The sequence below is a fragment of the Canis aureus genome, chromosome 6 (assembly GCF_053574225.1).
Source record: "Canis aureus isolate CA01 chromosome 6, VMU_Caureus_v.1.0, whole genome shotgun sequence".
Classification (NCBI taxonomy): Eukaryota; Metazoa; Chordata; class Mammalia; order Carnivora; family Canidae; genus Canis; species Canis aureus.
This window is the reverse complement of record NC_135616.1, coordinates 2166755-2188592: the sequence shown is the minus strand read 5'-3', so window position 1 is coordinate 2188592 and position 21838 is coordinate 2166755. Positions and strand designations below refer to the sequence as shown.

Sequence of the window (21838 nt, the reverse complement as noted above, 5' to 3'; positions counted from 1 at the left end):
CTGGAGAGGCAGTCTCTTCCTCAGGCTTTATGCAAGTCGGTCAATCTGGTCTTTTCCTGGCTCACACCACTAAGCTTTTTGACAAAAATGGCCCGCCATTTCCCTTTTGTCTAAGGTTGAGTATCCATTTCTTGGCTCATGATGTCCCTTTGCTGGTCCCAAGTCCTGATGTTTCCAGTTCCTTGTTGCTGTCCATTTTTGGAACACCGTTGTTGGTTCCATTTTTGTGTACCTTGAATGTTGGTTTCAGCAGGGTCCGTGGTCGTCTGCCCTCACTGCTTTGTTGGCATCTGGTCCTTTGACACCTGTACCTGCTTCCTGAGCTGTCTAGGGTTTGCCTTGAGACCTTGCAAAGGTTTGTGACCTGTATTAGAGTTGATTCTCCTTCTATGATCCCTGCTTGTGTCATTTGAGGATACGTTGTTTGGAACCAAAACTTTTTGCCTGTTCCATCTACCATGCATCCATCATGCTTATTGCCTGGGAAATAAGCCCCACATTCTGCTACTGTATAGTGATGGAGATTTTAGCAAACCTACCAGAACTTACGTGTCTAGATACATTTTATTGTTGAGTGAAGTAATGTTAGGACTATTCTGATCACATTACTATTGCTCAAGTTTTGAAAATTCTTCTGATTGGGTTCCAACCATTTTATAAGCTGCACATGGACCAAACAGGTTTCCTCTGATTCAGTCAGTCTTTTTTGAGCCCTTCTATTGGGCTAGGTAGTGTCCTAGATCTGGGAATCAAAAAATGATTGTTACTTTCATGGGGCCTTCAGCTGGGGTGAGATAAGTGTATTAGCAGCTTTGGGTCCAGCCAGATGTATCAGCATGTCCCAAGAGAGGCAGGATGGGTTTGAGAGGGTCATCTGTGGGGCATGGGTATGGGAGGGAAGTCAGAAGGCTAAGTCAAGAAGGATGGGGAGGATTTCAAGAGGATGAAATAGGGGAGGGATGGGATATTCCAGGAAGTGGGAACCGTATCAGCAGCAGTATTCTGAAACTCCAGGACTTGCTTAAAAAAAAAAAAAAAAAAAAAAAAAAAAAAATCAAGTAATTTGATTTGACTGGCCTAACTACTTGGGGAAGTGACACTGCCAGGTCACACTGGCCCCATGGATGGGTGCCAGGTGAGGCCACAGGGTCTACTGGCTCAGTTGGGCCTCCCAGAGGAGCAGAGAACAGATATGTCTGTGGGTGGTGGTATGTCAGGGGTGCTGAGGCCCCAGCACAGAATCCAGTATTAGGACCTGGGCAGAAACAGGAATGAATGCAGGGCAGGGTGGAGGGGATTGGAGTTTTTGTCTTTCTGTTTTTGTTTTTAAAGGCTATTCAGTGTGCCTGGGCCAGTGACAAAGGATTTAAAAGGTCAGGCTGAGAGAGTTTAGCTGTGGCCAGTGGAGAGTCCAAGCCCAGGGGGCCTGGAACAACAGCTTAGGATGTTTGGTCTCAAAGGGGCTCTGGGAAACACTGATCCTTCCTGAGCCAAGAGTGAGAAGACCAGGTGGGTGTTTGAGGAAGGTGGATCTACCTTCCTGGTAGGACTGGTTGGACTGGTTAGAGAGAGGTTATGTTGAAAGGCAGAGAACAAATGCCTGGGCCAAGAGGATTGCCACTGGAAAGGGGAGAATTTGGTGGAGGAGGCAGATAGGAAAGGATTTGGTGATGGTTTACAGGCTGGGTGGCCACAGGTCGTTTTTGGTTCCAGAAATGCCTAGTTTATGCTTGTTGACCTGGCATAGGTGAATCACAGAAAGCTGCCCCTCTGTAGGTCAAAGTGATCAAGCAGGGCAATTCATATAGTTCAACCTAATGCTTCCCTTCATTCTCAGATGTCCCTGTTTGGACAGTAAAGGACTTGGTCATCCTAATTGTTGAGTGTTGAAGCACAGGAAAAAGTCTTTTCCGAGATTCTGAACTTGGTGACCAGGGGAGTGGCCGGGTGCTAGAAGTAATTAGGATTTGGGTGTGGGTGATACTGATCTGCCTTGTTCACCTGGTTTGGGACCTACTCACCCCTCCACATGATCCCATTCTCTCACTAAAGGTAGAATGTTTTTTACCTCTGAGGGATCGATTTAAGCATAATGCTTCTGAAGGTGGTTTTTGGGCCATCATTTGGGCTTTTGGAAGATTGCTCTGAATGGCACGACTCACTTCGGGGGGGGCGTGAGTTCTGGTGGCTCTGTTGATGCGAGGCCCCCTGTACCATGGAACATTCTTCAGAGGTAGTTACAACAAGTGGCTGGATAGCCATGGCCACTGGGTTCATTCTCTTAACTGTATCTCTTAGATGATTGTAGACCCTTTCCAAAAAGGTGGCTTTGGAGCCCTGTGCGCGTGCCTGCTTCATTGTGTGTCCAGTGGAGAAGCAGAAATGCCCCTGTAATGGAGCTGTTCTTACTGTTATACTAGCAAGATCTTGCTCAGTTCCCTGACTTAATGGGTTCAGTGTGGGCCGTAGCATGCTGAGGAGGGAAATGCGGGTAATTCCTTTTGCTTCTGTTTCATGGGCCGAATCGTTGGCTATGCTAAGGCATCAGTCCTCAGAGGATAAATGGCTTTGACAGGCCAACCGTGACGATAGAAGGTAGTTTAGCAAGAGTGCATTTTTATTTTCATTTTTGAAATCGGTATGCTCAAGAGGGTCCCACTGTGGGAGATAGTGTAGAAATGTTTAAAACCTATAGGTGTGTGTTGCTGGGTAGGTCCTCCACAGGATGAGAGCCCTGACTTCAGTTTTTGGTGATGTAATAGTTACAGGAAGAGTTAGTATTGCATCAAGTGGCTTTGTGTGTTACATACGAGGTACGTGGATAAAGCAGTCTTTTTTTTTTTTCTTCAAAGATTTTATTTATTTATTCATGGGAATACACAGAGGAGAGAGAGGCAGAGACACAGGCAGAGGGAGAAGCAGGCTCCATGCAGGGAGCCTGACGTGGGGACTCGATCCTGGGTCTCCAGGGTCATGCCCTGGGTTGAAGGCGGTGCTAAACTGCTGAGCCACCCACCTGGGCTGCCCCCCCCCCCTTTTTTTTTTAAGATTTTATTTACTCGTGAGAATACACAGAGAGTGGATAAAGCATTCTAAGGACACTGGAGTACTTGGTCTCTCCTCTTCCTCTGCATCCCCCATACCACACGCTTGCTTGCTCTCTCTCTCTGTGTCAAATCTTTTAAAAAAAACCTGTCAAATATGTCAGTCCTTTTCCTTTGTGGGTTTTGAATTTTATGTCATATGTAGGCTTTCAGATTCTTGAAAATTATTTTTGGAGCCCAACAGTCCTGACATTTATTCAGTGACTCAGTAAGTCAATTAATACTAGAGTATTGACTTAATGTGTTCTGCTCCTACTGACGACTGTATCCTTTCCACTGCCACCCTCCCCACTTAATTTCATGTTGAGCTCCAGTACATCACTGGCATTCATTCACGGTGGTAGCTTTTTACAAAATTGAATCTTACCTTGGTGGAAAGTGAAAACTTACAGTCCAGCTAAGCATTTGACCAACCTCTTCCTGGAGCACCTTGGTTTCCATGGCACCCTTATAACCCTTTGAGAGAGCTCTTTGAGCACTCCAGGTGTTGTGGTGGTGGTGGTGGTGGTGAAGGTGAATGTGAACTCTGGGCCAAACCTGTGGGCTTCAGACACCTCTGCTGAACTGAGGCACATGAGAGCAATGACCAGAAGCAGGAACTCTTCTAATCTCCCTTCCCCATTAAATTGCATGAACTGCGGATGTGTCACTTAATTTTTTCCATTTAAGTGACATGCTCTGTTGAGCTTATTTCTCAAATGCAAGCCCCAGTGATGCTTTCTCCTGCCTCACCCATCACAGTGGGTTGGCCATGATTCTTCAGGATTTTGGTTTAGGGCTGTGTCTGCTCCTCTGAGTTTCTTGCCTCCTACCATTTCCTCTGCTAATCTTCTCTTCTTTTGAGCCTCTTATTTGAAATCCCTTTAAGGCAGGCAGTTATTCATTTGGATTCTTCTCTTTGTTTCTGCAGGCCCTTAGATGTGTCTGTCTCATTTCCTGGACTCTGTCTTTGCAGCTGAAATTAGAAACCTGCAGAGGCATCACAGATGCTAGAGTCTCATGAAGTAACTGGCTCAAAATAGCTCACGTCCCTCGGCAGAGGATTTGGCCATCCTTCAGTGAGCAAGTGCTCGAGGTGGGGTGGCCTGACTAGGTCTCTTTGTTTCTCAAGCTTTTGAGAATGGCTTGAGCACATCATCCTCTTGGCCGAACCTTTGCTTTTTCTTGTCTAATTTCCCCCTTTTTTCCTTTTAGCATGTTTGAAGTTTTGGGTGATTTTTAGTACGAAACTATATGTGAGCGGAGTTTGAATTGGCAGAGGCTGCAAGCAGGCACTCAACACTAGGCTGCGGATACTGTACCACCTATCCGGGTGTGGCAGTAAGTCGGGGGCGTGGGGCCTGTGGGTCATTTGAGAAACAAATGGCTGCCTGAGGATCCCAAGAGCCTCCTGCACCAGGAGAGCAGCATCCTGGATCAATGGAAAGAAGGCAGAAAGGGTAGCTAGATTGGGGTTGAGGCTGGGCGCTTTCAGTTACTTCGTTGCAGGTACAGCCCTTCAAGTCTCCCTGCCTCGTGGGATGGTTGTGGGCTTTAAGGGATGAGGTGAGTGTATGTTGAACAGTATTACAGCACCAGCTGTGAATAATCGTGATAGCTTGAGTATTCGTGGATGTGGAATTTGAGAATACAGGACAGGTATGTAAATATGTTGGAGTGCATTCGTCAGGGCCCCAGAGACTCTGCAGACCCAGTGCCACAGAACTGCAGCCTGGTGTGGGCGCCTGGGTGGCTGAGCTGGTGAAGCCTCTGACCTTGGCTGAGGTCCTGGGATCCAGCCCCTTGTCGGGCTCCCTGCTCAGCGGGATAAGCAGGATTGCTCTCACTACCCTGTGTGTGTGTGCATGCTCTGTCAAATAAAATATTTAAAAACCATGAACCCGGTGTAGGAGGGGAATGCACATATGATATATATCACCAAATACTCACTGATTAATCAAAGATGAATCAAAGACACTTAGCAACGCCTTTTTAAATGTCCAGTACATTTGAATGCATCTAAAGGACTCGGTTGAGTTTCCTTTAACCAGTGACAAGTAGCTGAAGTGCATCCGTAGACACAGGCCCTGTTTTCAGGTAGGGCCCCCTCTTAAGAGAACTCTAAGCCAGTGGCACAAGGACACCCAGGCTCATTGTCTGCAGAGGGGCGGTTTGACATGCACTTCTTTGTAGAAATAGGTTTACTGTATTTGGCGTATGTAGGTTGTGTGGGCTGTCTTGGGAACACATCTCTTCTAGGATTGTTTCTATGGAAAAAGTGAATTCTGAGTTCCACATTTAGAACTTAGAACACAGCTTGTTTGAATGTTGATAAAGAAAACCCCCACTTAGAGCCGTAGAAGGATGTGGGACCATGTTGTAGAAGCGGTGATACAACACTGAATGGACCCAAGAGGTAGTAAGTCTTCTGTGTTGAATTGTAATGCATGCTAGGTCAGTTGTAGGGAGACTTTGGTACATAGAATGCTAGGACCCTTCTCTGCTTTGATTTTATTTTATTTTTTTAAAGATACATTTTGAAATTGTGGGTTAAAATAGGATTTTAAAAAAGTGCAGCAGGAAACCCACCAGTGGTAGGATGGTGGTGATGGCTCAGTCATTGTAAATGCCAATTGTAGGACTTAACGGATGTTGGTTGGTCCAGACAGATGTGGAAACAAACCCAGTGAGGGATATTAGTTCACATCCTATAGCTATTTCCTGGAATCCCTGTGTTTCTGTCCCTTTGGGCTATAATAGAATACCATGAACCAAGCGGGAGAAATAAATTTATTTCTCCCAAATTCTGGAGGTTAAGTTTAAGATTGAGGTGAGGACTGTCTTCTCACTGTGATCTCATGTGGCAGGAGGGGGTGATTCTGGTCTTTTTAGTCCTGCGTAGGGGCACCTACCCACAAGAGCTTCATGTCATGACCTGATGATCTTCTAAGTGTCCCACCCCTGAACACCAGCACATTGGGGATTAAGCTTCAATGTGATTTTGGAGGGACAAATAAGTTTTCCTCAGAGGAAACGTTGGTTTGCTTTTCATATTTCCAGCTCCTAAAGAGGTGAGTGCGGGTAGGGGGGGTGTCCTACAATGTGAGCTTGAAATGAGCTTGAACATATTATACTTAAAAAGGACACTAACTTGCCTTCTGGAAAGTTACTTTTGTCAGGTGACTGGCCAGGAATAATGGACATATTAGAGACTTTGGGGAAACCCAAAAAGGATGTATAATACACAATCTTCCAAAGTAGTTTATAATGTAGCTGAGAAGATAAGATAGATCTGCAAAACAATGATTGGAAAAGACAGCATGAAATGAATTGCTTTGCTACAAGTCATTTTTGGAAGATGGGGGATATAAATTATCCATGAATGCATACATTTTCAATGACTGCTCAAATGCATTATCCAGGTAATTAGAAAAACTGGGTAATTTCTGAAATGTAGGCTTGAGCTTGAAGGAGGGCAAGACTATGGCTTGTGCAAGAGGATGTGTCAAAATGTAGATTTTTTTTCTTTTTTAAAGATTTATTTATTTATGATAGAGAGAGGCAGAGACACAGGAGGAGGGAGAAGCAGGCTCCATGCCGGGAGCCCGACGCGGGACTGGATCCCGGGACTCCAGGATCACGCCCTGGGCCAAAGGCAGGTGCCAAACCGCTGAGCCACCCATGGATCCCCAAAATGTAAATTTTTTTAAAGGAATTTCATTGCCATCTGTTGTAATCCTAATGAGCTACCCTTGGAGTTAAAAAGAGGAGCAGTGTTTTTCATTAGAAAAATGTTAAGTCCCCTGAAATCCTTTGCCTCTGGTTCCCCCAGTGTTGCCGCCTGTCTCCGAACTGCCTGGGGTGGTGACCAAAGGAATGCATGTCACTTATTTTTCTTATTTATGTGGCAGTTCTTCTCACAGAGTCGTGCCAAGTGAAGGCTGTTTTAAGATTTTATTTGAGAGAGAGAGAGAGCCTGAGGAGGGGCAGAAGGAGAGGGAGGAGCAGGCTCGCCCCTGAGCCTGAGGTGGGGCTCGATCCCAGGCTCCGGACCACGACCCCAGCAGAAGGCTGCACCCACAAGCCCCAGGCACCTCTGATGCCCAGTTGTGGTCTCACCTCCGTGTGATGCAGAAGTCCTCAGCAGCTGCGTGGAGCGTGACGTCCTCTGTCCTCATGGTGCCCTAACCCTGACCTCCTCGCACCTCTGTACCCTGAACCTGCAACTGGCCCCTGCTCTGGCTGCCATGTGTCCTAGGGGGCGGTCCCTTTCTGGGACACCTGTCTCCTGTGCTCACGAGTCCCCCAAAGCTGTGCTGTGGCGTTCCCACGTCCATGCAGTCTCCCTGACTGTACAGCTGGGAAAAGCTGGGCAGCCTCTGAGCTCCTGGCACCCACCCTCCCTACTTTATTGGGGCCTTTGTGCCTTTCTCCTTGGCGACTGTGTGGGGTACTACTTTGTCCTCTCCACTGGTTTTCCTGCACCTGACATTGCCTGTGCTTCCCCTACCAGAGGCCTTCCTTGACCTTGCTGGTCAGAACTGGCTGCCTCAGCTGGGTGCCCTGCTTCATTCCCCACTCCTCCAGCCCTCCCCAGGACACGCCTGTTCTCACATGTCCATGGGGTGGTTTTCTGCTGAGTTCTGCATAGCTGGTGGACACATGCAGAGAAGCACGACCTAATTCCATTACTATCCGGCTCTATAACCACCTCCAAAACGTTTGCTCCAAGATCATTTCCCAGAGCAGCTGAGGGTGTAAATGGGCAGTTGTTGGCATATGTCAAAATTCAACCTGGCTGTTGCTTAAGAAAGACACCCTTTGGATGTTGGGAGAAAGGCAAGAATACTGGGCTATATCCCTGGTGACATGCTGTTAAAATGTTAGATGATGATGATGTGTGGTTATATCCACAGCTGTCAGACACATGGACATGCCATTGTTGTGGGTCTCTTGCAGGATTTGCTGGAGAGGGCTGCCATGCCCAGTCAGTCTGCCTTGGGGATGTTATAGAGTGACCTCCTGTTTTGATTATCTGTTGCTGTATACGAACCACTACATCATTTAGTGGTAATTAAAGGTCTGTTCTCATGTTTTGTGTTTCTGTAAATCGACTAGTCACACGTTCCCTTGACCAGCTTGTCTATGCTTGTGGCTTTGGCCTCTACCTGTCAGCATAAGACCTCTAGGCTCATTTCCTAAGTCTTTGTCCATCCCTGAGCTCTACACATAAATCTGTGGCCAGCAAGATTCCTCCAACAGAGGCATTTCCATGAGGGAGCTCTTTATTTCTGGCTTACGTGCAAGAATTACATAATTTCTCCCTAGGCCTTCAGCGCCTACATAGTGTGTGGCATATGTGCTAGATTCTGAGTAATGTTTCAATACCTGTTGAGGCCCACAAGTTGGAGAGTTGGATAAATAATAGTGCACGCACACATGTACAATGGAACACTGAAACAAATGCATCAGATTTATGTGTGTAACAAGATAAATATCAGTGCTGAGTGGACAAAAACGTGGAATATGTAGTCTATGCTATCATTTGCCTCAAGTATACAGGCAAACTACTGATATTTATGGGCACATATTCATGAAGTCATAATACACCAACATGGACAGTGAAGCACTCCACTGTTGAGGTGGTAGTGATCTTTGCATGGAGGGGTAGAGAGTGAGCAACAGAACGAGGAAAGAATCCTCCACTGTAACTCCATGTTTGTTTTAAAAAACCTAATGAAGGCATCTGGGTAGCTCAGTCAGGTTAAATCTGACTCGATCTTGTCTCAGATCATGATCTCAGGGCTGTGAGATTGAACCCCCATCAGGCTCTGCAGTGGATGTGGAGGCTGTTTAAGATTCTCTTCCTCCCTCCCCTCCCCCCTCCTACCCCCTGTTTGCTTACTCTCTCTCTAAAAAATAAAAATAAAATAAAAATATAGTAGGAGTAGGCTATAAACTCCTGTATAGGAGTTTATGTACAGGCTCTAACTCCTGTACATAAAATTTATAGTATTTTATATTTAAATTTTGTAAAAAGAAAAGACTGATACACCAGAGATTAACAGGAATAGACCTAGTGAGGCTCAATGAGAAGTTAATTAAGGATTTATGTGTTACATTTCTGTCCCAGAGATTAGAAACCCCCCCTGCCCCCCCCCCCCCCGCCTGTCACCTGGCTTGCACCTGACCCATTTTTCCATTCCCCTACATCATCCCATTATTACCTAGAACATTTTGTAAAATTTATAACTTTCCAGCCACATTGGTCGTGGCTGCCTATAGCCTGTGTTCATTAGGCTCTGTTTTGGGCACACAACAAATTAATACCTAGGGCCTGGCTTGCTAGGGCAGTGCTCTGACGTTTCTCTAAGGGGAATCTCTCTGTTGGCCTCCCAGTAAGACTGGGGGCTTCTCACAAGATTGTTGAATAGACATCCTAGGTGAGGGTACTACGTGTGACCCTAGAGGGCTGAGGAGACGTGGCCAAGCACTAAGAAGGGCTGGCCCACTGGCCTGGTACCTAGACTGGGGACAGTCTTCATCGTCCATGCATCTGTCCTGGCACCTGCCACATTAATGCTTAAAAATTTATTTGAGCTAATGGATCCAAGAATGTTTTATTAACATGGCATTGTTAATCAGGATGGGGATGAGACTTTATCCCTGTATGCAGAGAGCAAAAAGTGATTTATTAAATTTTAGGAAGTAATAACAAAGGGCCTGGAAAGAAACCTTCCACCTGAAAGGAGTTTCCTGGAAGCAGCTGTGGAGCAGCTGCTGAGCAGCAGCAAAGGTTCCTTTGCAGGAGCCCTTGAAGTTGTGACAACGTGCTGGTGGCAACGCCAGGCTGCTTTCCTTGGCTTCTCGAGGGCAGGTGGCCCATGAGGCCTTGGCCCATGGGGCTCCCCTCTGCACACCTCCACTGTGCTGGGAAGCACTTCAATGTCCACTCATACTGCAGTGGCCCAAAGACTTGTGGCAACTAAAAAAGACTTCATGCCCACTGAAAGGGAACAGAGTGTTTCTGGAGACAGTGCAATAACTTATGGGATGAGGAGGTGAATGGATAAGATAATTGGTCCTCTCCCGACTTGCCATGCCTGCCCTAACTGCTACAGTGCTCAGAGCTGAAATGGGAAGTCCAGCTTCTCAGCAAGGAGCTCAAAGTGAGGCACCTCCTCCTCTGAGTGCTTGCCCTTGCCTGTGGGGCGAAGCTTGGTCATAAGCAGCCTATGCATATTAAATGATCTTTGCCCTTTTGTGGGCGATTACATCACCATGTAACTTAAAGTTTGAGCCAGTTTGGTTATCTCAATTTCACAGTATGTATGATTTTTAAGAAGGAGGTGGTAGGTGAATGGCTGGCTGATGCCTTTTGGAAAAGTAACTGGATAAAATAGTCTTTATGGATCTTGGAAATAGAGTGGTGATAAATGGGGATGGGGTGGTTATTAGCCAATGACGACTCCAGGTGTTACGATTGGAGCTTTATGAAGTTAAAAAAAAAAAAATCGAATGCTCATCCTATTACACTTTGTTTCTAATTAGGCTCTTATGCCACGTTGTTGGTATGTTAGAAGGACGACCTCTGACCACTCATGACAGATGATGTAGACAGAAACAGCAGGAAGGGCTTGGGAGCACTGGGGATGTTCCTTGGAACATGTGAGGGTCACGTAGGCATGTTGTAGCCCTGAACTGGTGGGTGGGGTGGGGTGGAAAGGACTGGAAAGCCCTTGCCTGGAGTAGTTTGAAAATACAGGTTCTAGTCCTGATTCTGTAACTGCACAGGATAAGTAAGCAATGTCCCTTAAACTTGAGAAGTTGTTTCCTTTGCGTCTTTCTTTTGCTAGAGATGACATATTTAGCCTACTGCGCCATGGAGGAATTGTGAGGCTCAAGCCAGGTGAAGAGTTAAGGTCCTCCCAGCAATAAGCCGGCTCTGTTGTCACTTCCATCATAGCAGGCATCAGATCCTTTGGTGGTATAGACTGGGCCACAAGTTACCAGCAGCTCGGCATAGAGAACTCTGGAAGTCTCCAGCAAGGCCAGTGCTGCTGTGAGTGATGTGTTCCCCAGCTCTGAGGTAGGTAAGCCCAAACTGGATAATCCTCTTTCTGCCAGAGGTTGCGAGGAAGGGACTTGGAAACAGAGCTGGCAGTTCTTTTCAGGGTCCTCTCCTAATTGTCAGACGGTGGGTTTAGATTCCCTATGAACACGTTCTTGTATTTACCAATCTGTGGTCCAGAGAGAGCAACAAAAATGATTAAAGTGGGTTAATCACTTTTAATAAAGTGGGTAAAGGGTTCCCAAAAAAACTGAGTATAACCCAGAAAGAGAAAGCTGAGGACCAACGCTCTGCTCTGTTGGAAGTGATATTTAACTCATCTTGGGTAAAAGGCTAAGAGGGAACAAAGATATTCTGATTTTTTCCCTCCTTGCTTTACAAAGGAGGAAATTGAGGCTCAAATGGGTGATCTTGGCCATTGCGTGTTAGCTCGCAGAAGCCAGGCATTGTCCTAAAAGCTCTACGCAATATGTCATGGACTCCTCCCGTCTGTCCCAGTGGAGGCACCTGACGATGAACTTGGGCCCAAGGAGGTTATGGAGCCAGCCTGAGCCACACAGCAGACAGGCAGATGGTCTGGCTCTGGAGCCTTCTAGGACACTTCTGTGACAGGTATTCAGGGAAATGACAAAATCCTACTCAGTCATTCACTTTTTTTTTTTTTTTTAAAGAATTTATTTATTCGAGAGGGTGAGGGGGAGGCAGAGACACATGCAGAGGGAAAAGCAGGCTCCATGCAGGGAGCCTGATGTGGGACTCGATCCTGGGACTCCAGGATCATGCCCTGGACTGAAGGTGGTGTTAAACCACTGAGCCACCCAGGCTGCCCTCAGTTATTAGCTTTTAAAAGGCAAAGTTCCCTTGTAGGGGCTGGAATGTGGTACCTGAGGGTGATGATGAGCAGGACTGGTGATCTGGTGGGTCATGGTGGGGCCCCCCTCCATACCTGCCCCCAGGGGTGTGTGGCCTTAAACTGAGTCCGCACATTTTTCACAACAGTTGGCCAGATATAGGAAAGCCTTCCCCCTTCCTGTGATTTAAAGTGAAGTTAATGTCTCCAAGCAGGGAGTGAATTCTTGGCTTCATCTTTGTACCCCCGGGGCTCTGACCCTCTGCAACCTGCTGGCTAAACTGCCACCTTTCCCCTCAAATCTGACAGCCTTTATTGTATGATGGGAGGAGGTGGCTTTGGGTTCTGGGTTCTGTAGCTGAAGTGGAAAGAGTGTCAGCAAGTGAGTTTGGGCTCCTAGGTGGCAAAGCAGTTGGGGAAGGGGTCTGAGTGAAATGTAGGTTCCATGCCTGCAGTTCCTGGGGCCAGACAGCCCCTCCTGAGGTAGAAGGGACCCATGCTCTGGAGGAGGTTGTGTGCTGCCGATGAATTTCACGGGTCTGATGGTTGGACAGTGAGCTGAGTAGGGACTGAGACTCTTGATTTGAATTGCCTTGGGATGTCAAGAGTGCACTCTAAAGGTAGATGGCCCCTAATGATATTAACAGCCAGTTGCAAAATTTTTTTGACTCCATATTTGGGATTTTCTGCTAGTATACTTCAGGTCACTGTTTCTTGGCCAGTGTATTTGGTCCACAATACACCTAAGCTAGGGTATTTTCCCACCTGAGGCTGAGTGACGCCTGGGTCTTGGAGTCCAACCACAGGGCAATAGGATGTGTATCATGGGTTAAAGGTGATGTTGATAGCTGGCTTTGCCTGCTTCCTGTTAGCCCTTATCCTCTCCTCAAACCTCCTCCAGCCATTGGTGTCTTTATGGGTCCTGGGGGTGGTCTTGACCATGCTGAAAAGACCTTTTCTCTGAGCAGCTGCCTTTACCTGTTTGTCCTCCAAATGGCAATAAATGGATTTGTGGTAAGGGTGTGAATCACCCATATACCATGTTCCTCTTAGAGGTGTCTGCATTCTTAGGGAAGGATATTGCTAAAGTAAATGAATCACCTTCTGGTAAAAGTTCAAGCTCTCTAACCAAGAATTTGGGCAACATGAAGTAGATGTCGATGGGGCAAAACAGGCCACTAGGCCAGATGTAGGTGCTGCTTCCTTCTGTGGTTGCTTTGGTAGACAACTAAGAATTTCAGGAATCCAGGTTTTATTTTCCGACAGAGCTTAAACAGGAAGGTTGGAGAAGGCTGCGTGCATGTGTCACAGTAATTAGATGTGAATTGCACTGAAAAAATTGCCTGGAAATAAGATACTTTTCCCCCTATGTAAGTCTTTTTATCTCAGGGTACCTGATTTGTGTCCTTGATCGAAAAAACCTCCCAGAACTCCCAAACCAGCCTCTGAGTATGGTAACTTGTTTTGGAGAGGGCTTTTCTATTTTATCACAGTGCAGGATTGTACCCCTTCACAATGAGGACACTTTTCCCATGGTTTTTTTTTTTTTTTTGCCCCTTTCCCACCACTTTTCACAGTAACTTGTGGATGAATCACCTGTGTGTAGAGAAGTTGAATAGCCGGCAGGTCCCGGAGCCATCAGTTAGCTTTTGTTGGCTGTTAGCAAGTTATTTAAAAATAGATCTTTGTTTTCCCGAGAGTTTAGGATCCTCCGGTGTGGGAGAATGGGCTGGGGTAAGTCATCTTCACCCCGCACTGCCAGCCAATCCCCTGGTGACCATAGGTTAGGATAATTTATCCCAAGGGCTGCTGACCTGACCTCATTCGAAGGAGGGAAGCACTAGAGGCTGATGTAAATGCAGGCCTTGTCAGCCTGTTTAAAGGTGGAGGATGGCAAAGCCTCTTTTTTTTTTTTTTTGGCAAAGCCTCTTGAGGACACCAGAGATACTTACTTGAAAGACATGTTTGAGTCTCAGATGACTCATAACTTTCTTCTGAGTCCAGCTTGCCTCGTAGTTGCCTATGAAAATGATTTTCCTCACCCTCATCTCTTGGTCAATTTAGGTTTAATGAACTTCAGTGTTTTAAAGAAACCCCCAACTCAAAATGTAGGCCCTTGGACAGAATAGGGTGGATAGATGATGGATGAAGTGACCCAGGTACCTGTCATATGACCCTGCCCTGGCTGGGACACACCCCTTCACATGGGGCAGGAGGACTTTGCCCCTGCACCTGTTCAGTCCCCTTAGTGTGGGAATGTGGCTCATCCTCGTACCTTGTGCAGCGCTTTGTATGTGGTGAATGTCCCAGAAGCCATTACTATTTAGCACAACTCCACAATGAGGCTTCTGGTGTATTTTTTTCAACTTTTCTTTCTTCCCATTGTCTAACACCTATTTAGGTTAGGAGGCTTCCTTTTAATGTGGCTGGCCTATACATGGCACATGGAGGTCTGCTGGCTTCTTGTAAACCATGACTCTTAGGGGCAGCTGTGGGGTGGGTTTCCCTGGGTTTTCTCCCATACTTCTCCCATAAAAATGTCTCCTTGGGAGTAACCTGTGGATCCAGGGCACTGAATGGACAGGTGGAGAAATGGGTATAGCATTTAGGAGGAGGTCTGTGTTAGGTTTGCTTAGATGAAGGCGAAGGCCTGGAGGGGGCTGCCATGGAGGTGACACCATGTTCTCCTCTCCCCCCTCCTTCATGTTTTCTCCTTTGCCTAGATGCAGAGCCTTTAACAATATCCTAGACTGGGTGACTTAAACAGCATTTATTCTTTACAGGTCTGGAGACTGGTAAGTCCTAGGATTAAGGGGCTGGGATTTGAGGTCTGGTGAGGGCTTGTTTCTGGTTGGCACTCTTCTTGCTGGAATGTCCCTATGGCAGAAGGGCCAAGGAAGCTCTCTTGGGGTCTTTCATGAGGATGCTCCTTCCATTCATGGGATCTCATGAACTAATCACTTCCCAAAGGTCCCACCTCCAGATACAATCCTATTGGGTATTAGGACTTAACATGAATTTTGGAAGGTCCAAGCCTTGGGTCTATTGTAGGCAGTTCCTTGTGGGTAGTTAACCCAGTCACTAATATCAAACCATTGGTGTCTAGCTACTTCAAGGGCTTGCTGGGACACTGCCTGCTTCTCTCTCCCCAGAATTGTCTGCCCCGACACAGACTGACACAGAATGGAAAGCAGGCAAGCCTTTGGAAAACATCCACCTGGGGCATTTCTCAAGGTGAAAGATCAGGTGCTTGGCTGCACTCTGAGTCTCATACTCCTACAGAGGCTCATGCCCATCCCATGCCTCCTCTAAGTGCCATCTTCTTCGAGGCTGGGCTTCTCTAGAGACCTGGGAGAGAGTAGATGTCTGTACCGAGGAGCTGGCCATCATTTAAGCGGTTATCCATTTGTGGGCTCCGGAGGGAAGACTGGTAGGCATCTAAAAGTGAAGGAAATTTCTTTATCCTCAGGGCTGGAGAAAGGGCTCTGTGCAGAGAGAAGGAGAGCAAGAGGGTTTTCATCAGGCAGAGCTAACTTTTTTTTTTTTTTTTAAGATTTTATTTATTCATGAGAGACACAGAGGCAGAGACATAGGCAGAGGGAGATGCAGGCTCATGCAGGGAGCCCGATGCGGAACTCGATCCCGGGACCCCAGGATCATGACCTGAGCGAAAGGCAGATGCTCAACCACTGAGCCCTCCCAGGTGCCCCAGGCAGAGCTAACTCTTAAGTGAAGGTGGGAAGATTGGGGTTGGTCGGGGGGCGGGGCATAGGTGGGTTCTGGTACCACCTCTCATATCTGGGGGGATATGTGGCAGCAACCTATGGGGGAAGAGCAGCTGTAGGCTAAGTGTGACAGATTTTCCTGGAGCATGAATCTTAAATATTTGGGGGGAAAACTGAAATAGAGACATAGATGTTGAAGAGGTTTTTAAAACCAGATAAAAAATTCACTAGCTACTTTTATGAAACTTTTTATGGAAACCCCTATTTAGAAAGAGTTCACCTTGATGAACCCACCCGGGGGAGCAGCCCCTGACTGAGAGAGACCTTTGGCAGCACACTGCCAGTTCCCTCTGTTCCTGCTGCTGCAGTGCCCTTTTCTACGGGGCATGTATCTTGACTTCTGACCCTACTACTTGCCTCTGTTCCTGAAGTTCATAGAAATGGAGTAATTCAGTGTGTGTTTGTATATCTGCATTTGTTACTCAGTGTTCTATTTGGGATTTATTTTTGTTACATTTAGTTGTAGTGTGTTCATTACTGTTACCATATGGCTTAACTGTAGGGTAGATGCACTGGAATTTGCCCATTCCAATGATATTTGGGTTATTTCCAATTCTTGGCAATTAAAACAATGCCACAGGGAATAGTCTTGTACTTGTCCTTCAGTAGTCCTTTGTGTGCCATTTCTGTTGGGTACGTGTCCAGGAGTGGAATTGCTAGTCCGAGGGGATGTCATGTTTGGCCATAGATAAGACAGTTTTTCCAAAATAGTGGCTCCTATTTGCACTGCCGTGGTCAGTGTACGACAATGCGGATTGCTTCGAATCCTTGGCAATGCTTGTTTCTGTCTTTTGTTTTAGCTATTCTACTCTGTATATCCTGGCCACATAGAGTAGTATCTTTTTTTTTTAAAGGTTTTATTTATTTATTCATGAGAGGCATACAGAGAGAGGCAGAGACATAGGCAGAGGGTGAGGCAGGCTCCATGCAAGGAGCCCGATGTGGGACTCAAACCAGGAATCCGGGATCATGAGCCAAAGGCAGGCACTCAACCGCTGAGCCACCCAGGTGTCCCTAGTATCTTGTTTTTAATTTGCATTTCTCTAGTTACCACAGTTGGGCCCTCTTTCAGTGTGCATCTACACTCTTTTGCCTTTCTGGGTTAACTTAAGTAGAAATGATCACTTTTTCATACCCACCAACACATGCTATCACACTTTTGTCAGTACATTCGAGGGGACCGAATGGCATGGATAGACCTGTGTAGCATGATGCAGAGGGCCCTAGAGGGAAACTTGCTTCCCAGGATGCTCAGGGATCTGTGAGTTACTTATCAGGAGGTATCAAGCCTCCATCAGTGCCTTCCACCTGTAGGACCTCCTCCAGTGGGATTTGCAGTTTCACAGGAACCAAGTGCTTGAGCTTCAGAAACTCTGGCATAGCCTCCCTTCTCCATGAAGAGATGGATTGACATAGGATGAAGGGAATGCTCCCACTTGGCCTGAAACTCCATTACTGGCCAAACTCCCATATTGTAAGCTTGGTTCGCAGACTTGTCTTCTCCCCGTAAGTCCAGGCCATGCTGCCTTATGTGCTAATGTGAGTGTATCTTTTCCTATCTAGTTCTGGTTACCTGGTTCTCCTAGGAATCTTTCAGTGAATGGTGTTTGGAGAACAACAGGTATGTTACTGTAACATGTAGAGACAGCAAAGTAGTCCTAAGAGGAGACTTAAAGGCAGAGAAGTGGAGACTTAAGGTGAAGGAGGGGGTCACAGAGCAAGTAGGTAACAGAGAGGGCACTTGGCTTCTCCTGAATTTCCCTTCCCTGTCTTTGTTCCCAAAGTGTATTTTGTGGAACAAGCATCTTTCTCCAGAAGTAGTGCGCCTTTAAAATAAATCCATCTCTTTAGGTATAATTGAGAAAATCTGAATAAAAAGATTTTTTAAAATTGTAGAACCTTTAATGTGCAGATGAACAGATTATGAATCTATTGGAAATGGGGCATACAGCCTTCCTGATGTGTTTGACCATTGAACCTTTTAATTTTCTTGATCACCTGTTAGCCCCTCATGGTTTGCATGAGATAGGTGGCTGGATCCAGGTACCACTCTGAGTTTACAGGTTCATTTCTTTTGGAATCTAGTTTCCTAGTTGTAGTCAGGCATGAGATAAAGTGGCAAACATCTGTTTTCTAGAACCCTGCTTATGCTTCAAGCTCTTCTGCATTATATAAACCTTAGCCGTAGAAGAATGGTTACGAGTAAACACAACAAAAAAATCCAGAACCAACTGATGACCAGAATGTCAGTCACTAGTGTAGGATGGTTGGTTGGTTTTGTGTTTTAGCTTTGCCAAGATAAATTAACAAAAAGAATCCTACTGCCATTGACTTCCCCATTTTTTTCTTTAAAAGACATTTCGTTAAAGACATAATCTCAGCATAGGGAATAGCCCCTCAGATGTGAAGACAGTTGGCATCCTGATGGCTATGGGAAGGGAATATTTTAAAAAATACTTCTGAGGAAGAATAATGACCAAAATGTTACTTTATGGTATTATCTTGGGCTCTTTTAATGCAAGTTTCTCCGTTTGGGCTGCTTATTTTGCAGTAGAATACAAAGCGAAACATTAATGTCCAGATTGGTTTTATCACAATTGCTGTCAAGCTACTTAAGTGATTTAATTTGGAGTATTCTGGGTGAACTTTGAGAACAAATGTGAGTAGCTTCTGACTGTTTCTGAGTCTTCCTGGAGGGTTGATGGGGCAATGGCTCTGCTGAGGGGCTGTCAAGTGCTCTGTCTGAAGCTAGCCGGATGCTCCTGCTCAAGGCCCATGGGTGGGAGAAGGATGCCACACTGACTGAGCATAGCTTCCAGGTCAGCTTCTGGAAGTGCTTTGCCTGGCCCACCCCTGGAATCCTACTTTGCTTGCTTTGGGGAACATGACCAGCTCGTGGCTGTGTGGGAACAGGGGCAGGAGGGGCATGTTGGACGTCCGGTGTGTCCAGAGGAGGTCAGAGTTCGGAGAAGCTTGGGAGGCTTGACCGCACATATGCATGTGCCTGACGCTTGCTTTTTCCCCTGGGATGGTGCATGAAGTGGGCCCCGCAGATGCCGTTAGAGCCCAAGTGTATGCTGGGCTGGGGCACGGCCTACCCTTTCTCTCTTGATTTCCTTAGTGCTTGTTTCCTTACAGCAGAAGCGAGTAAAGCGATCCCTTAAGTAGCTCATTGTAACCTAGACTCATGGTGTTGACAAAGGAGGAGGTGATGGCCTCTGATGAGACCACCATAGCTTGGAGTTAATGGACTTTTCCCAACTTAGATTCCTTTTCTGTTTCTCCCCTCCTCTTGCCACCACCTTCCCTCCTTCCTCTTTTTGCCTCCATTGTCCTGAGGCAAGTTCTACCTCTCAGGTATCCAGAGCCCCTTACAGGGTTTTGGAAGGGAACAAGGCTTGATGCCCATTGCTGCTGTTGTAGGTAAGTAAGCTCATCCTGGTCTCACTTTGCATTCATGTCCCACAGCCTCGGGAGGAGGACCATGTCAGTGAGCCTCAGGATCTTAATAGTTTTCTCTTAGCAGTGAATGAGCTCTGCCACTGGCTATGGACTGCTCTTTGGCACATCTTTTGCAATTAAAGAAAAAGAACCATCCCTGCCAAACCAACCTCCTTGTTGCCCTTATAGCTGAGGAGGCTGCATTGGAGGCTGTCTTTCAAATGAGATCATTCAAGAGATGTCAGTGGCTAATTATCAGGGATTGAGAGATTCTTGGATGTAGATTGCAGTTTGCCTTCAGACTTGCTGAACCAAAGTCCAGTCCTTATCATTCTGCAGTGTGGCATGCTCTGGCTGATGCACGTTTACTGGTAGAGCACTGGCACAGATATTTATCTTTGAGAACAGGTGCTGGTGGCAGGAAGGAGTGCAGAGAGCTGGAAGTCTCTGGCCTGGGTTTCTGGCCCCATGCTCATGCAATAGACAAGAGCTTGTCATTCGTTCCTACATCCAAATTGAGTGTCACAGGTTGTTTGTAGGGGATTTAGTCTTCCTGTCCTACAGTCATCCCCTTCTTGCTGCTGCTTTCCTGAATCCAAAACCCTAGAGCTCTTGGTATTTCTTGGGGAGGAATGCGACAGTGTGCAGTTGGAAAGGAGAAGACCTCACACATGCGAGGATCTAGGCTCACTCTGCTGTTGCTGCGTGAGCCTTGGACAGAGAGAGACATGCTGCAGGCTTCCATGGGCTGCAGGCTCCCACATTTACAGATATGGGGAACATAGTGCTTCCTGGGAAGGGTTGAGGGTTAGTTATAACGTATAGAAAATGCCTGGTGTGGTTATGGGCCTGGTGGTGCTCAGAAAAATCCCCTTTGAAAAATCTGTGAAGAAGGAAAATGGTGTAGACTACATCCATGCTATGGAATTAGTGATGCTACTCCTGTGTATCAGCCTCCCGCCCCACCCCCATGCGGCACTATCCATTTGATGCTTAAACCTTGGGTTCCTGAGTATCTGTGCACCTGAGATCTCTTCATCCTCTGTCCTGCCTCCCCAGACCCATGGGATCCAGAGACTCCCAGCCCTTCTGAACTCTAGTGCTGAGCAAGAATGGCTGGAATGTTGCTGCTCCCTCCAGAGGAGAAGTACTTTCTCAGATTTGGTTCCTCTGCACATATTTGACCACCTGTCCTTTACCAGGCACTGTCCTTAGCCCTGGGGATGTGACTGTGAACCAAACAGGTCTCTGACATCTATTTGGGAGCTGGAAACAGGCAAGAGGTGAACACGGTCATTTCTGTACACACAAAGAAGAAAATAGGGTCAGTGGTGTGGTAGAAAGTGATGGAAAGGGGCCCTACTGGCTGAGTTGGTTGGGGAAGGTTCTTCAGGTAAGGTGATACTGAAGCTGGAATGGGTGACCGGGTAGTGATGTGCAGGAATGGAGAAGGACTGCAAACTCAGAGGTCCCAAGAAAAGAACAGGGGGCATATGTGGCTGGAGTGTGATGTGCTGGGGGGATGGGGGTGTGTGCACAGAAGGGTTTGACAACCTCTATGAGGAGATCAGGTTTTATTCTTGATGCAGTATAAGTGTCTCAGCAAGGGAGTGGTGTGATCCATACTTTGCTGTTGAATGATTTGTAGAGAGGTTGGGAGTAGAAGCAGAGACCAGATCGGGGCACAGGAACAGCCCCGGAGAGAAGAGAAGGGGCACGGTGCGTGGGGCTGCCTTCTTAGGGCTGTGGCACTTGCTGCTGGGTGAGTGGATCTGATGGAAAGGAAGGGAAGCCAGGACAGCCTGAGGCTTTTGGCTTGAGCAACCTGGTGGGCTTTGAGGTATTTTCCAACATGGAAAGGACCTGGAAAGAAGCAGGTGAGGGGTAGGACAGGATTCCAGAGGTCTGTTTGGCCTTTTAAACTTTTAATAAACATATTAGATGTCAACATAAGGACCTGAAGTTGGGTACGTGGGTCTAGATCTCAGTGGAAAGGCCAGAGCTGTCCTGTATGGGGGTTCGCCCCAAGGTCACATTGGGCTGTATGTGTGTGTCACACCTGGTGGGAGGGAGCTAGGTGAGGAGCTGGGGCCCCTCCTTCACTTCCAGGGGGCTCCACAGGGAGAGGCAGCTAGGAGTGGAGTCAAGGAAGCCAAGAGGTCTTGGAAAACTGGCTTATGATAGCACATTTGCGGGGAGGAGTTGTTTTTGTTCTAAACACATGTTGGTTTGCTTTCAGTTGCTTCACCTGCAGAGGTCCTGGGTTTTTCTCGCCAGTTCTGTCTAGCCATAGAGTATGGTTAAGTGACTAAATTGATATAAATCTTTCACTGGCCTATCTTATCTTCTGATGTTTTTATTCTGCCATCTGGGCACATTTGTGCAGTGCTGGCCTTGGCGGGAGGGGCCAGGAACGACGAGGAGGACAGTTGGTGTCTGTGTCGTGTGTGGCGGCTGTCCTCGCAGTGTCCCTTACACTCCCCACCAGGCTACTCCTCGCCTCCGTGGCCTTTCCTGGGTAAGGCTCAGGTGATGCCCCTTCACCAGAAGTGATGTCCTGCTTTGTGATGGGCCCCCAGTCCCCATGCTGCCGGCCTCGGTCCAGAGG

At 47.0% G+C, this 21838-nt stretch overlaps 1 protein-coding gene across 2 annotated transcripts in view; it reads left to right on the top strand.

Moving 5' to 3' along the window:
* MYO5B (myosin VB) overlaps positions 1 to 21838 on the top strand; it is a 332937-nt gene that overhangs the window by 107769 nt on the left and 203330 nt on the right. Inside the window, exon 1 of one of the 2 annotated variants that reach the window (XM_077899805.1) lies at positions 6750 to 6779. The exons of the other annotated variant lie outside the window; for it this stretch is intronic. Within the exon in view, the coding sequence (XP_077755931.1) occupies positions 6765 to 6779 (15 nt within the window). The 5' untranslated portion in view covers positions 6750 to 6764. Of the gene's footprint in view, positions 1 to 6749; positions 6780 to 21838 lie in introns of those variants that run through there. 2 annotated transcript variants of the gene reach the window in all.